This window comes from Macadamia integrifolia, chromosome 9 (genome assembly GCF_013358625.1).
Source record: "Macadamia integrifolia cultivar HAES 741 chromosome 9, SCU_Mint_v3, whole genome shotgun sequence".
In the NCBI taxonomy this organism is placed as follows: Eukaryota; Viridiplantae; Streptophyta; class Magnoliopsida; order Proteales; family Proteaceae; genus Macadamia; species Macadamia integrifolia.
The window spans coordinates 39,591,156-39,605,560 of NC_056565.1; the positions used below are offsets into that span (position 1 = coordinate 39,591,156).

At 40.1% G+C, this 14,405-nt stretch overlaps 1 protein-coding gene across 1 annotated transcript; it reads left to right on the forward strand.

The window, feature by feature from the left end:
• The first annotated feature begins 11,150 nt into the window (after positions 1 to 11,150).
• Positions 11,151 to 13,722, forward strand: LOC122088762 (probable xyloglucan endotransglucosylase/hydrolase protein 30). Its single transcript, XM_042658088.1, has 4 exons — positions 11,151 to 11,482; positions 11,667 to 11,767; positions 11,884 to 12,092; positions 12,950 to 13,722. Exons 1-4 carry the CDS (start codon positions 11,290 to 11,292, stop codon positions 13,464 to 13,466), a joined length of 1,020 nt encoding a protein of 339 aa, XP_042514022.1. The 5' UTR covers positions 11,151 to 11,289; the 3' UTR covers positions 13,467 to 13,722.
• Positions 13,723 to 14,405: the final 683 nt, after the last annotated feature.

Sequence of the window (14,405 nt, forward strand, 5' to 3'; positions counted from 1 at the left end):
GATGATAAGATGGTGATGAGGGATATGACCTTGGGTGATATGCTGGGGATTTAGGAAGTAGTGGCAAAGGTGGGTGGTATGAAGGGTCACGTGTTGGTGTAGGAAGCAGATATGAAGAGGTGTCAAATGTTGGGACTTCGGATGATGGTGATGGCAGCCAAGGCAAATGCGGAGGACTAGGTGGTGGTGATTTCCCCATAACTCTAGATACTCCTTCGTTGGCGGCTCTTGAGTTCCTTTTGGCTTCTTCACTCGCCATTCGTGCTCTGTTTCTCATCATTTTTTTGTAAACACGGGAATTCATGAGACCCCTTCTACCCCTTGGCCTGATAAGTTGAGTTGGATCATTCTAAGCTTCTTTGTCTTCTAATATGTTAATTGCCCCATGATTCGAGAGAGGATTAGTTGTGGCATTTGGAGCCTATTTGACCTTAACTTCTATAGTCCCGTTATCCATCAAATCTTGGATGACATGTTGCAAGTTAAAACATCACTCTGTAGCATGACCCTTTTGGTTACGATAGGTGTTACAGTAAAAATTAACTGGGTGATCTTCCTTGTAAGACTTGGTACATCATACTAGACCTACAAAGAAGAGCAGACAAAGGAGGGCTGAGCTAATCTGACAGGGGACCCTTCAATGCCTAAATCAGATTTCTATAACATCAGATACTCGAGAGTTTTTATTATGAAATGATCGATCCCCTTTTTTGGGGTCTTACCTTGATATTTATAGGCGGTGAATAAAGAGTAGTGGTTGAGGAGTGTCCTAGTTTGATACATAGTTCACTCTTGTTAGGATAACTCTTGGAATAGTTCCTTTAGGTAAGTGTTACCTTATTTGTTAGGATATCTCTTAGTGATAAGATTTGTTGAGCTAGCAATAAGATCTGCTAAAACGAGTGATCCTCGGGATTGTCCTCGCATGGGCGAGTGGAAGATGTTAATTGAACTGGACAGACTGGGTCCTGACCTGGTTGCTTCATGGGTCACCCATTTAGGGTAATCATAGATCCACTAGTAGGGGTGTCAATTCCAGGCCAGCACCAATAGGCCCGACTAAGCCCGATACGTTTATGGCCCGACCTAGACCGACTCGATTAATAAACGTGTTGGGCTCAAGCCCAACACATTTATAAACAGGTAGTACACGATGTAATCACCTAGCTTGATGGGCGCCCGATCGGCCCTGACACATTTACAAACCCTACTTGAACTAACTCATTTAAGCCCAATCTAGCCCGACCCCTTTAATACTATTTGTATTTTTTTAATATTTTTTAATACTATTTGTATTTAGTGCTAAGGCTATGTCATATGTACAGTTAAGATAGTGATGATTTTTATCTGAACATTCATCTTTTTCAAGCATATTTTAATTGATTTAAACTTGCTCAACTTGGGTTGTGTAGACATAGTTTTAATTGATTTGAATTCCACTAGGTTAAAGACTGAGTACCTTAGTAACTTAGCTGCTACCATCTTTGGCTTAATCCATTTTAACTATGGGATCTTTCTTTGCTATGCACATCTTTACCTCATTTTACTAGTATTCTTTTCAAGCACATTTAAAAGATCAATTTTAAAGAGGACCCGTTTAAAGCCCATTTAAAGTTAAATATGTCTATAATCCGGTTAAAGCCCGATTAAAACCCATTTATGGTAGCTCGATTAAATCTAGAGACCGACCGGCCCAATTATTAACCGTACCATACCCGCGCTAGCTAAGTCCATTTAGCTAAACGGGCGTTCACGATGTTGCCCTAGAAATTGGTCGAGCCTGATTAGGCCCAACCGAGACTAGCCTGGCCTGACCGATTGACACCCTTACCCACTAGGATTTTGAACCCTGACTGGCCAATTCTCTATAAGTAAGAGGGTTTGGCCACAAAGCAAAGTAAGGTTTTGACCTAATTTCAAGAGCTCTCTTTCTCCCTATTCTCTTCTGTCTCTCCCAATTGAGAGTGTGTGCCTCCAAGGATCTCCATTGCAATCCTTGGATTTGGAAGGTGGAATATTGCCTAGCGAGATCGTCACAATCTTTCATTCGTCGTTGTTCTTGCGGATCGATACATGGTGCAACCTGGTCCATTTTACTGTGAGGAAAGCTACATCGAGGTATTCCCCATTCCTCTATTTGTTTTCCCAATTTACACCAAGGATATTTCTATCCAATCTAAACCGATCAATATGAAATCATATTAACCTTGACCGATTTCAACCCCGATTCCATTTTCTCAAACCTGTCTCTCACTTCGTCTTCTTCCAATGGAAGTGCCATCATTGGGACATGTACTGCGGGCTGTGTGCACAGCTTTTTTTTATTAAATAATTTTTATTATGATCAAATTCATGAACATAAACATACTAATCTCGTGAACTTGGCACATCCATTCAAAATATTCTTGTGAACTTAGCACATTGACCCTTGAAACATAAGGGATCAACTTTTACAAACTTTAGTGGATAGTTGTTGAGTTCTAACTGAGCATTTGAATTCACTAGCTATCCTAAGTCTATAATTGAATAGTATGACTCGCGCATAAAAAACCTAATCAAGTTATGAACTTTACAACTGTGTTCCTTAACATGCAATTACGAACTACAAAGACCCTTCAGAATCAAGCTTATTCGGTAACTTTAGAATATAGTAGATCTCTTCATTGGAAAAATAACAAATATATTTGGACAATCAGTAGCTGCCATGGAAAATAATCTCAAATTTCTCGAGCTCAATCACGAACCTTATCGAGTATCCAAAAACTTTAAAAAATAAATAAATAAAAAATAAAAAAATGCCTTGTCCGAGTGTGATGCATCAAATACTTCTTTACCTAGGTAAGAATTTTTATTTTTATTTTTATTTATTTTTTATTTATTTATTTATTTTTTATAATGAAAAAATGATGCTCTATGATAGTGATCATAGCCCCAGGACAAGCCCTCGTACAACAAACGAGGCTTCCGCAAGACTAATGGACGATAGTAGAGCGCATGCCAAGACTCAAACCCACAATCAGCCGACTCGAACGATGACGGGTTGAAGACATTTTCACCATTAGGCTACCAACCTCATTGGTTATATAGGTAACGACTTGCCACCGAAGATATAGGTACATTATTATCTAGACACGTGTTTTCATGCTAATACACCAAAGGGTCCCACTCTTTATTAACAGTAGATAATTTTCTACGTCAGACGAAGGTAGCGAGGAAAAAGCAAACGAGATTGAAAACAATAGATCCTTAGGCTTGTAGGCCCCACCAAAAATATGAACAAGACGGATTTGGCTTGCCTCCAATTCCTACCACTTCAATTCTCATCCAATTCTATCTAATTTAAACACGTAATATAACAAAACTACTTCACTTTTGTAAAACCAAAAATTGCCTACCTTTTTTCAAAAACCAAACTATTCACATTTTTCAAAACCACTAACCTTTCTTAAAATCATTAACTTTTTTTACCACCACTTGCTTAGCTTTTACCAAAACCAACATTCACAAACAGAGAAGGATAGAGGAAGAAGAAGAAAAAGGAAGACGCAGAGGAAGAAGGAAATGTGGAGGGAGAAGAAATGTTGTAAGGGTGTGAACCCATTTAATTTGTTAATCTGTCAATGTGGAAGAAATTGCTTGATGATGCGCTCGAGGACTCCCTATGCAGAAGAAACCAGGCCTCGCCTATTGAGCTGCTCCACTAAAGATAAACAATGAGTCGTGTTCTTCAGCCAGTGATGATGGATTTAAGCTCAGAGATTCAGCATGGGGAGGATATGTTGTTAATGTTCTTCTGGGACGATTGTTGTCGTTGCAGAAGAATAAATACATAGACGAGGCCTCTTTGGTGTCATCTTTGATCATTACTGCCCCAAAGAATTTGCAGAAGCTTAGAGGAACGTTCAAACATTACTGCTAAAAATCCCAATTGAGAAAATCAAGGAATTCATAAAGCCTGAGAATATGGAAGGGTGGAGCAGAGATACACAGAAACATAGACCCAGGAAGATAAGGTTTCAAGTAAACAAGGAATTGTGAATCTTACTCCTGCAACTCCTCTTAAGGATACATGTGTTCGAGCCATAGATGGAAGAAATCCATCCCAAGGTCAGCAAAAACTAATAAGCTCTGGAACTGGACTTGGAGAGTCAAAGTTCCACTGTAAATGAATAAGCACGACCTCGCCCTTTTCCTCCGTTTTCTGTTAGTAGGTGGGCTGTAACCCCATCACCGGTGTGGAAGGCGATTAGAAATTGTCAAGCCCCCACCCGGCCAACTCCCCCGGGCCCGGCCCTAAGGTTCGTTACTTCGTTCCTTCTTGTGGCAGGTTTGTGCCGATGGGCTTGTAACGGGAGAGGGCTTCGCCCGCCGCCGAGTCCCGATTGATCAACGTTGCCTCTGGTGTGGTGCGGGTTCAGAAACTGCGGAACACATCATTCCGCAAGATGAGGCTTTCAACATTTTAAATATATTGGTGATTACCCTTTCTCATATCATTTAATCGGTTCTCACCCTTACAGCATTTTTCTCCCTTTTTGTTTCCTTCTTCCTCTGCATCTTCCTTCTTCTTCTTTTTCTCTCTCTTCGGTTCCTTCTTCATCCTCTGCGTTTCCTATCCTTACCTGTTAGTGAATTGTTAGTTTTGGTAAAATCTGAGCAAGTAATGGTAGAAAAGTCAGTTGTTTTAAAAAACGTTAGTGGTTTTGTTAAGGGTGAGTAGTTTGGTTTTTGAAAAAGGTAATCGGTTTTTTGCTTTGAACTAACCCTCTTTTTCCATGTCAATGGATTGATTCTTCTAAAAAAATAATATTATTTAACTCATTATTGGAAAATCAGGTTTTGTGATTCAACTCGTCCTCTTTAAATCCTAGTGAGTCGAAGCGAGTCAGAAAAAACTAGGCGAGTCATGGCAAATTTTCCCCTCTTATGTCAATACTAGTCTTTCTCAAGCAATCAAAATAAATAATTAACAAATAAATTAAATGAGACAAGATGGAATAAGAGTGTTTGTTTTTCAAATTTTTTTTATGAAGGTCATCATCATTCATTGCCTCTTCGATGAAAGTGATAAGATCCGACTTGGAGATGCCATGGTCATATCATGTTTTTTTAATTAAATTTAGATGTATACACTTAATAGTCGCTAGATTCAATACAGAAGACTTCGATCATTGAACATTTAACATCATTATAATATATTTTAGTTCAAAACTATTCAAAAATGCCGACTTAAACTTTTGACAAAAATCGGCCGTTTTGTTGTGACTCAGGCGAAACAAATGACTCTTGAATGGCCTAGTATGATTTGGTTCCAGTCTTATCATTTTTTAATATAGGATGAGTCTCCATGACTCTTGATCAGATTTCCAATCTTTTGATCAAACTCGGCTTAGTTTTCCTAGTCCAAACCTAGTTTGACAACAATGATTTAACTACAAAATTTCCATTTTCATTTAAATCTATTTTATTAACAAAAGTGGGACCCACCCACTCCTTCTTCTCCTTGGAACGCAATGAACCCCACCTTCTCCCCTACCATGAGTGCAGTGGATCACAGTCATAAAACTCTTGGAAGCTTCTCATTTCTTTCTTCTTCTCTTGGCACATAAGACCACAAGAGTTGATAAGAAGAGAAAGAGAAAGAAGGAGAGAGAAGAAAGGAAAGGATCACCAGCAGACTCTCTCTCTCTCTCTCTCTCTCTCTCTCTCTCTCTCTCTCTTAGCTATAGTTTTCCTAATGGGGTTAAAAGCGTATTGATTGGATTGGATCAGATAATTCCCTTCTTTTTCAATTCTTTTGTTCTATCACCGCCATGATTTCATTGGTATTAGAAATTTCCTGTTAATATTAATCAAACCCTGATGCAATAGATTTTGCCCGGCTAGGTTCCCATGCAAGAGCTGAAGTTCCTGAAGAATCTTGCACAAAAAAACTATAAGCAAGGAGTGCTGGGCTGGATCGTCACAAAACTCTCCGGTGCTAAGTCAAAATTCTTCAATAGGTAAAACTTTAATCAAGATTCAAGAATCGATCATTTTTCATGTGACTCGCCTTGGTTATTTATAGGCGATGGTCTGTGGTAGTTTATGAAAAGTCCATAACTGACAGGTCTCAGATAAGGGAACTGAATCTTAGAGTAGATCCCAAGAATATTCTTTTTTGCTAGTACTCACGCTTGATTTCTTGCTATTAATTCGGTCTAAGACTCCTCATTTGGGGAACCAATTGGGCAACTTTCTTGCCCAGTTAGCGGATAAGATCTGCTGGAGATCTAGTGAGGTGGTCAAATTTGTCATCCTATCAGTTCAGGATATGTGAAATTGAGCCTTGAACATCGACGATGACTAAGCTAGGTAGGGTGCTCGGCCCGGCACATTCGAGCCAGGGGTTCATAGCTAGGATGATCAAGGCAAAGGCTCATACCCAAGATGGCCGAGTCAGGGTGCTCGTCTAGAGGAAGATTGTGCCCTAGGCTTGTTCCCAAGATGGTCGAGGCCATTGCTTGGTCACCAAAACACGAAATGGCTTTGATGTTTGTTCCCACAGAGGACACCAAATCTGATGTGATAGATTTTGGATGGCTAGGTTCCTGTGCAAGAGTTGAAGTTCTTGAAGAGCCATGCACAAAAACAATAAGCAAGGAGGGCTGGGTTGGACTAGCACAAAACACTCTGATACCTAAGTGAGAAATCTTGCAACGAGTAAAACTTTAATCAAGAATCGATCATTTTTCATATGACTTACCTTGGTTATTTATTGGGGATGGTCAGTGGTTTCCTGTGAAAAGCTCATAACTTGCAAGTCTCTGATACTGACTCTTTAGAGTAGATCCTAGGAATATTCTATTTTTCTACTACTCACCCTTGATTTCCTACTATTAATTCGGCCCTCGACTCCTTATTTGGGGAGTCCCCAATTGGGAAACTTCCTTGCCCAGCTAACAGATAACATCTGCTGGAGATCTGGTGAGCTGGCCGGATTTTTTTTCCTGTTAATGAGGGATATCCGTAATCGCGCCTTGAACATCGACGATGACTAAGCCAAGTAGGGGCTCGACTCGATGCGTTCTAGCCAAGGGTTCATCTCTAGGATAATCGAGGAAGAGCCTCGTACTCAAGATGGTCGTGCTAGGGGCTTGTCTAGAGGAGGACCAAGCCCTGAGCTCGTCCTCAAGATGGTCGAGGCCATGGCTCAGCCCAAGAACCTGAGGCTCGAGCCCTGGTCTCATCCACAAGATGTTCGAGCCCATAGCTTAGCCCCAGAACATGAGGATGGATGGTTTGGCTAAGAATTAGCTAAACCCAAGGGTTCGCCCCAGGAAGACTCAGTAGAAAATAAGACCTCAAGTCTGAGGGGACGAGGAGGAGAGGTCTTCCTAGGATAGGAGGGTAAGGAGCAAGCCATTCCGAGCCATGCACCTCCTATGCACATTAAAGCTGATTCCAAATTGTTAAAATTTAATAAGCCCATTTTATACATATTACGAGAGGAAAGAAGAAAATAATTTCTTCTTCTTTGTCATTGGTTGCCCTTTGGTATACAATGGTTGTCCTGTAGTTGTCCTATGGTCTTTCTACTGCTTTATTGACATTTGGAAATGATATTTTGTTTTTACAGGCTTATGTTTTTGGATTTGTAAAATGAAACAAGTTTGGATTTGATTGAAAATTTGGCATAAAAGGAGTTGTTTAGTTGTATTTGTTTACTTGATTGTAAATAGAAGAACTCCAGGAGTTTTCTAGTGTTAGTAGATTTTCTCATTCGTAGAGACAAGTGGACGATTAGGGGAGAGGAAGGTTCGGGCAGTGATGGGGCAGATCCATTGGACTCATGGTAGTGGGGAAGGTGGGCGTTCGTTCCAAGGAGAAGAAGGTGGGTGGGTCTGATTACAAAAATGAATGTAAATGGTAGTTTAGTAATTGAATAATAACATATAAAATAAAAAAGACCTATTGGTTAACATGGGAAAATGAGGGGTAATTTGGGTATTTTAAATTACTAGGGGAGAAGGAAAGGTAGAGAAGTTTACCTTTTTGGGAGAGAAAAAGAAAAAGATAAGTCTATTAATCTGAACAGAATACACTCCTATGATCCAAAATAACTTTAGATACACAAGGATCAGAATTAGGCCTGACTGTCCTATCCTCAATAGAGAGTGCCCTCGTGGCAAGGGAATCTGCAATAGAGTTAGCAGCCCTTGGAATATAGAAAAAGGTTACATCATCAAAATAAGTAGCTAAATGTCTTATGTCTTCTACTATAGGCCTAACAAACAAAGCCGAATTTGTTCAAGTAGATCCCGAGTAAGAGAAAATTCTTGATTATTGCTTTCCACTGAAACCTTAGAAGCCCGTACAAAGAGTGACTGCAAGAGTCTTTCATGGTACCCTACTAAAATATTGTTGAAAAGAAGAGGATGTGAAACACCAAACTTGCATATACCATTGTGGTCACACTGAAGAAACCCCAATCCACTTTTCTTACCATCTTAAATCAAGGCAGCATCACAGTTTTGTTTATGGGTGCCAATTGGTGGAGGCAACTATGTTGAGCTAGAAGTCGTAGTAGAAGATACAGTCTCACCAGCAATAGCCTTAGTCGACGTTAGGAACTCATTGTAGGAACTCTGTGCAACCATAAATATTTCTTCTAGAGTCCAACACTTCCTCCCAAAGATAAGATCATTCCGAGCATACCATAAAAACCCAGCAAACAAAGCACATAATGAAGTGATATCTTTTGAAGCACTCTTCCCTTTTATAACAAAGTCAGACCACCTTTGAATCCATTAATGAAATCTAACTTCCCATCGACTAGTAGGTGGTAGGACAAGGATGAACCAAACCAAATTGCACGGGCATAAGGTCAATGCAAGAAAATATGATCTACGGACTCTGCAGCTTCACCATATCGTTGGCATTTAGTCTCTACAGGAATATGCCGATGGTTCAAAGCCATTGCTAAAGCAAGACCACCCGCACAAGCTCTCCAAAGCATACTTCTTATCTTCGGGTAAGGCGTTGCAACGCCATATAGATTTTTCAAGACCCAGGGGGTTCTTCTATCCAGCTATGTGATATTGCGGTTGATGGCTTTGCCAACACTTTTACTATCCATTGATGGCATAACATGTGATAGGCACTCTTGATCGAGAAGTGGTTGTGCTTAGATACACCCCAAACTTGCCCATCCTCAGGTGCAAATATACTCAGTTGTATTTGATAGATGAAAGCTCCATCAGTAGGATGAAAGTATTGGTCAATAAAGTATGCCTCCAACATCTATTTGTTGTTTGATCAACTTTGACACCATAATAAGAGGACAAGGCACGAATGGTTGCTATTGTACTTTAAAATTTAGTCATTGTGGTAACCAATTGTCAGTCCAAATATGGATCATCTCTTGTGCCAACTCACCATAAAAGTCTAGATGCAAGGATGTTATGCCCTTATACTCCTTTAGGCCCAAGATGGGTTTGCCCCAAAATTTGCCTCCAAAAAATCCTGTGTTGGAAAGTAGATTGATTTGATAAATCTTGCCCACATAGGGTCAATGTCACTCCAAAGACTCCACACAACTTTGGATAATAGGGCCTTGTTGTGTAGAGTTGGATCCCTAAAATCCAAACCCCCTCTCTCCTTCGACTGGCATAATCGAAACTAGGGAATCCAACTTGTCTGACCCATCTCCCCAAAATAAATTAGTTGCCGCCTTTTGGGGTTGGGAATGGTAAGATGTAGGCAATTTGAAGTGGGATCTCGCATGGTTAGGGAGTGAAAAGACAACCGATTTTAATGACCTCTTTTCCTACATGAGATAATAAATAGACGAGCCTTCCAAAGAGTTTGAGTAAATGTATCATAAGTATAAGGGAGTGATAAAAATTTTCTCTTTTAATTAGAAAATCATTAAAAGAAAATAGAGAATTTAAATTAGTTAATTAAATTATAAATACTGTTTATAAGCTCCAGTGTGTGTACAGCTGTCTTGCATGGCGCACCTATGAAACCGTTTGTCTTTGTGAGGGAAAAAAATCGACTGTAATTCCGATCTCGTACAATTCCGTGTAATACTACCTTCAGGTGGTGACACATGTATTGATACCAATACAATGGTCCAGATCTGATTTAAATGCCTCTTCATTGATTTAATGTTTTATTAGTTGTACCAAATCTGGACCATTGTATTGGTATCAATACACATATTACTACCTGAAGGTGGTATTATACGAAATTATACGAGATCGAAATTGCAGACGATTTCAACCCCTTTGTGAGACTTCTGTCTTCCAATATGGAGTCTTTGTGACTTCACAGGCACGCACGGAGTTGTCACTTTTTTGTGGGCAATAGAACAGCACGACCACGTCAACGGTCGAATTTCACGGCGTACTTTATGCAGAATTTCCATGTGGCAGAACCACAGACATCATTCATGACTGATTTGTCTCTCCCCGAAGATCTCGGCCATCCAATCTTAATCTGTAATCTGTAATCTGTAATCTGGCTCTAGCTTCTTACGTTGCTACTTTTTGAGTTCCCTTTGAGAGAGGGAGAGGGAGAGAGAGAGAGAGATCTACCCTCCACGTGGTAGAGGACGTAGGATTTCAATCACGTCGCCCTTCTTTATCGCACTGTTGATAATCTTAACCACGTGTAAGTCATTGATTTGATATTATCGCCAACATGGCGTACGTCTGGTGCCACCGTTAGTTTCGCACTCGCTTTCCGTTACGGAGGAAAGAGATCCGATCACCAGTCAAAAAGTCCAAAAAACCCTTTTACCGTCTCCTGCCTCTCTACGCATTTTTCTCCTGGACGTTGAGGGTATTCCGGTCAACAAAGTACGCGTCAAACTTTGAAAATTAGCGAATCCGGCCCATTCGCATTCATTTCCATTCCCCTATCGCAATCAAAGACGTAATCAAACATCACGGGGAGAGGAGACTTGGACGTTAAAGGACAAAATGCCCATGAAAAGATCCTACCTCATGGGGTAGAAGAAGAAGGGCATTTTTGGTACAAAAGAAAAATACCAAAAGAAGCAAATGGGATCAACCGCCCTTGTTCTCTCTCTCTCTCTCTCTGTCTCTCTCTCTCTATGCTATATCTATCAATCCAACACACAACAACATTTTCTCTTCTTGGGTTTCTTGTGCATATATAATCTGCAAAGAAAGAGAAGAGAAAAGAGAGGAGAGGAGAGGAGAGGAGAGAAGAGAAGAAAAGAAGAAAAGAGAAGATAAGATTAGAAGAGAGGGAGGAATTCTGAAAAACATAATAAAAGAGATGGGTCCTTCGCGGCGGTTACGTTGTTCTCTCTCCTTCCTTCTATCCCTCGCCTTCGCCTCCGTCGCTACCGCAGCCCTCAACGTCACCACCATCCCATTCCATGAAGGTTACAGTCCTCTTTTTGGTGATTTCAACATCCACCATTCACCAAACGGCAAGAGCGTCAACCTTCACCTCGACCGATACACCGGTATTTAACAATTCGTGATGTTTTGTCCTGATAAATTTTACAGCTATTAGTGTGGTAAAAACTAGGCTAAAAAACAATTAAGATATTCCTACATGAGCCTATAGCAAATAATATATTGAGACGTATTCCCTGATCTCATTAGCTATTTTGATTGTTAACATTACCTATCTTTGTTCTTCTTTAGGGTCTGGTTTCATCTCTTCAAATCTCTACAATTACGGTTTCTTCAGTGCCAACATTAAGCTTCCCTCTGATTACACCGCCGGTGTTGTTGTTGCTTTCTACGTAAGTGAACGCCATTAATATCAAAGAACTTCTTATTTTTGTAGAAAACATAGGTTGATAGAATCAATTGTTAATGGCTAATACATCACCGTCCGGTGACATTTGAATGTATGCAGACGTCGAATGCAGACGTTTTCTCGAAGACACATGACGAGCTTGATATCGAGTTCTTAGGAAACATACGTGGGAAAGATTGGAGGTTTCAGACGAACGTGTACGGGAACGGGAGCACCTACAGAGGACGGGAGGAACGGTACTTCCTATGGTTCGATCCCACCCAGGATTACCACCGCTACAGTATCCTCTGGACCGAAAAGAACATCATGTATGTGGATTGTGACCAACCTCTCTCTCTCTCTCTCCCTCTCTCTCTCTCTCTCTCTCTCATCCTTATGCGTACTTTCTCATCTTACCCACCCATGACAGCCGAAGGAATAAAATTCGATGTGCAATGTTTACACGTATATTCCCATAACAGCCTTTCCGTAATTTGAGAAGGAAAACTCTACCAAATAAATAAATAAAATAGAAAGGAAAATTGGGAAAATTATGGTGTTATCCAAAATGGGTTTTGGTTGAGCAAATTACACATCCAATTTTTGTTCGACCAAATTACCCAAAATCAAGTTATGTAATTCTAATACACACACAGATTTTATGGTTATTTACCATTTTACCGTTAACTATCCTGGCAAAATTTTTCAAAAGAACTATTATTTATGTGCAACACCTTGAAGGGATGGTTTTCACTTCCTCCCTTGATTGAACTTGTTATGATTGTTAGTCACACCTATACTCACACAATTAACAATACCTTTCTACAATTTAATGCCAATAGTTGAGGAACAAAAATTGTCAAAAATGTACATAAGAGGTTGTTGTAAATTGGTCTCTATTTAGGACATTTAATTTTTAGTAATTTAATTGAGAAAAAATTTGGGCGAATAATTTAGTAAATCTAAACCCATTTTAATTTGCCATAATTGTAATTTCTTAAAGAGCTTTGTAGCTTGACTTTCTAGTTGACATTGTTGACTAGTAAAGGGATTAGTTGGAGCAAGTTATATGGGCTTATAAAAGCTGAGAATCCCAACCAAAGTCCGACCCCGGTTAGGGAAACGGTTTTGGTGGGTCATGATTGCTGGCATTTTGATGTTTGTTTATTACAATTCCTGGGTGCAGCTTCTACGTTGATGAAGTTCCCATCAGGGAGGTGGTGCGCAGCGACGCCATGGGTGGCGACTACCCGTCCAAGCCCATGGCACTATATGCAACGATATGGGACGCGTCGACTTGGGCCACCTCCGGTGGCAAGTACAAGGTGAACTACAAGTATGCACCCTTTGTTGCCGAGTTCAAAGACTTTGCCCTCCAAGGTTGCCCCGTTGACCCGATCCAACAAGTTCCCAATGCCGGATGCTCTGAAAAGATCTCTGAATTGGAGGCGACCGATTATGCCGTCATCACTCCGGCGAGACGTGCCGAGATGAAGTTGTTCCAGCAAAAGTACATGTACTACTCTTATTGCTATGATACCCTCCGATACCCAGTTCCCTTGCCGGAGTGTGTCGCCGACCCAGTGTTGAAACGAAGGTTCAAGAACACCGGGAGGGTGAAATTCGGCGGTCACCACCATCGTCATTCAAAGAAGAGCCGGAATCCCTCGTTGGCAGGTTCCGAGAACCAGGCTGATATGTAATATGATTCATGTGTAAATGGGATGTTGTTTATGGTGTGTCTTAATTTCATTTTTCTTTTACGCTATTTTTGATGTTGCCATATACTGGAACTAAATATCATTGTTGGGAAACCAGGTCTTGCCCGAGTCAATACCTGAGAGCCTTGAAGACTCGCTCGGTATTAAATAAGACTCGGTTCAAGTTTTCCCAAGTCGTTTGTTACTACATAGTTTTACCGAGTCGAACAAAACTAGTCGAGTTTGGCCATTTCTTCTACCCCTCATCTCTTTTCACTAAGTCATACTTATAATTTATTATTACTTGTATGTATTGTAACTCTTGTTTTCCTCAGTGACTGAACAACAAAAAATTATAGATTTGTGATTATTAATTTTTTTTTTAATATAAAATTATATATTTCTTACCATATTTAAAATGAAATAATGTTCTATGTGGGGAAAACAGCCTTTCTGACAATCTGTCTCTCTCCTCCCCTCATGTGAAATGACCTAAATGGGCAGAAGAAAAAGACAAACAAAGATGTGTGTTGGTGGAGGATGTGCTCTCCCACAAAGAACTCTTTCCCATTTAAAATTTTAAAGGGAAAAAGAATACTGCCAGTTTGGCTCATGAAATGCCCAGACTGTGTAGGGTGCGAAAAGGTTGCACTGCCCCACCTTAGCTTGCGTTGAATACGCTCCCATGCGCCCTCACATTGACCCATTGGTCTAGTGTTTCCTACTCCATTCTGGTAGTTTTTTTTTTTTCCTTAAAGAAAAGGAAAAGTTAAATTATCACAAAAATGTACATTAGTTCGATATTGTTCATAACCCCTATCACTAGTAGCAGTTTACAAGGTAAGGTAAAAATAAGTTCATGGCTAGATGACTTCCCGCTTCTTTGTGATGGAAGATTATGAAATTTGATAGATCTTTGATCTTGTAAAATGTGGCAAAATG

What these genes read in the sequence shown, in the direction of transcription:
- LOC122088762 (XM_042658088.1), top strand. Translation starts at nt 11,290, where the DNA reads ATGGGTCCTTCGCGGCGGTTACGTTGTTCTCTCTCCTTCCTTCTATCC. An exon ending in TCACCTCGACCGATACACCG is followed by an intron (nt 11,483 to 11,666) that starts GTATTTAACAAT and finishes GTTCTTCTTTAG; the next exon opens with GGTCTGGTTTCATCTCTTCA. An exon ending in TGGACCGAAAAGAACATCAT is followed by an intron (nt 12,093 to 12,949) that starts GTATGTGGATTG and finishes TCCTGGGTGCAG; the next exon opens with CTTCTACGTTGATGAAGTTC.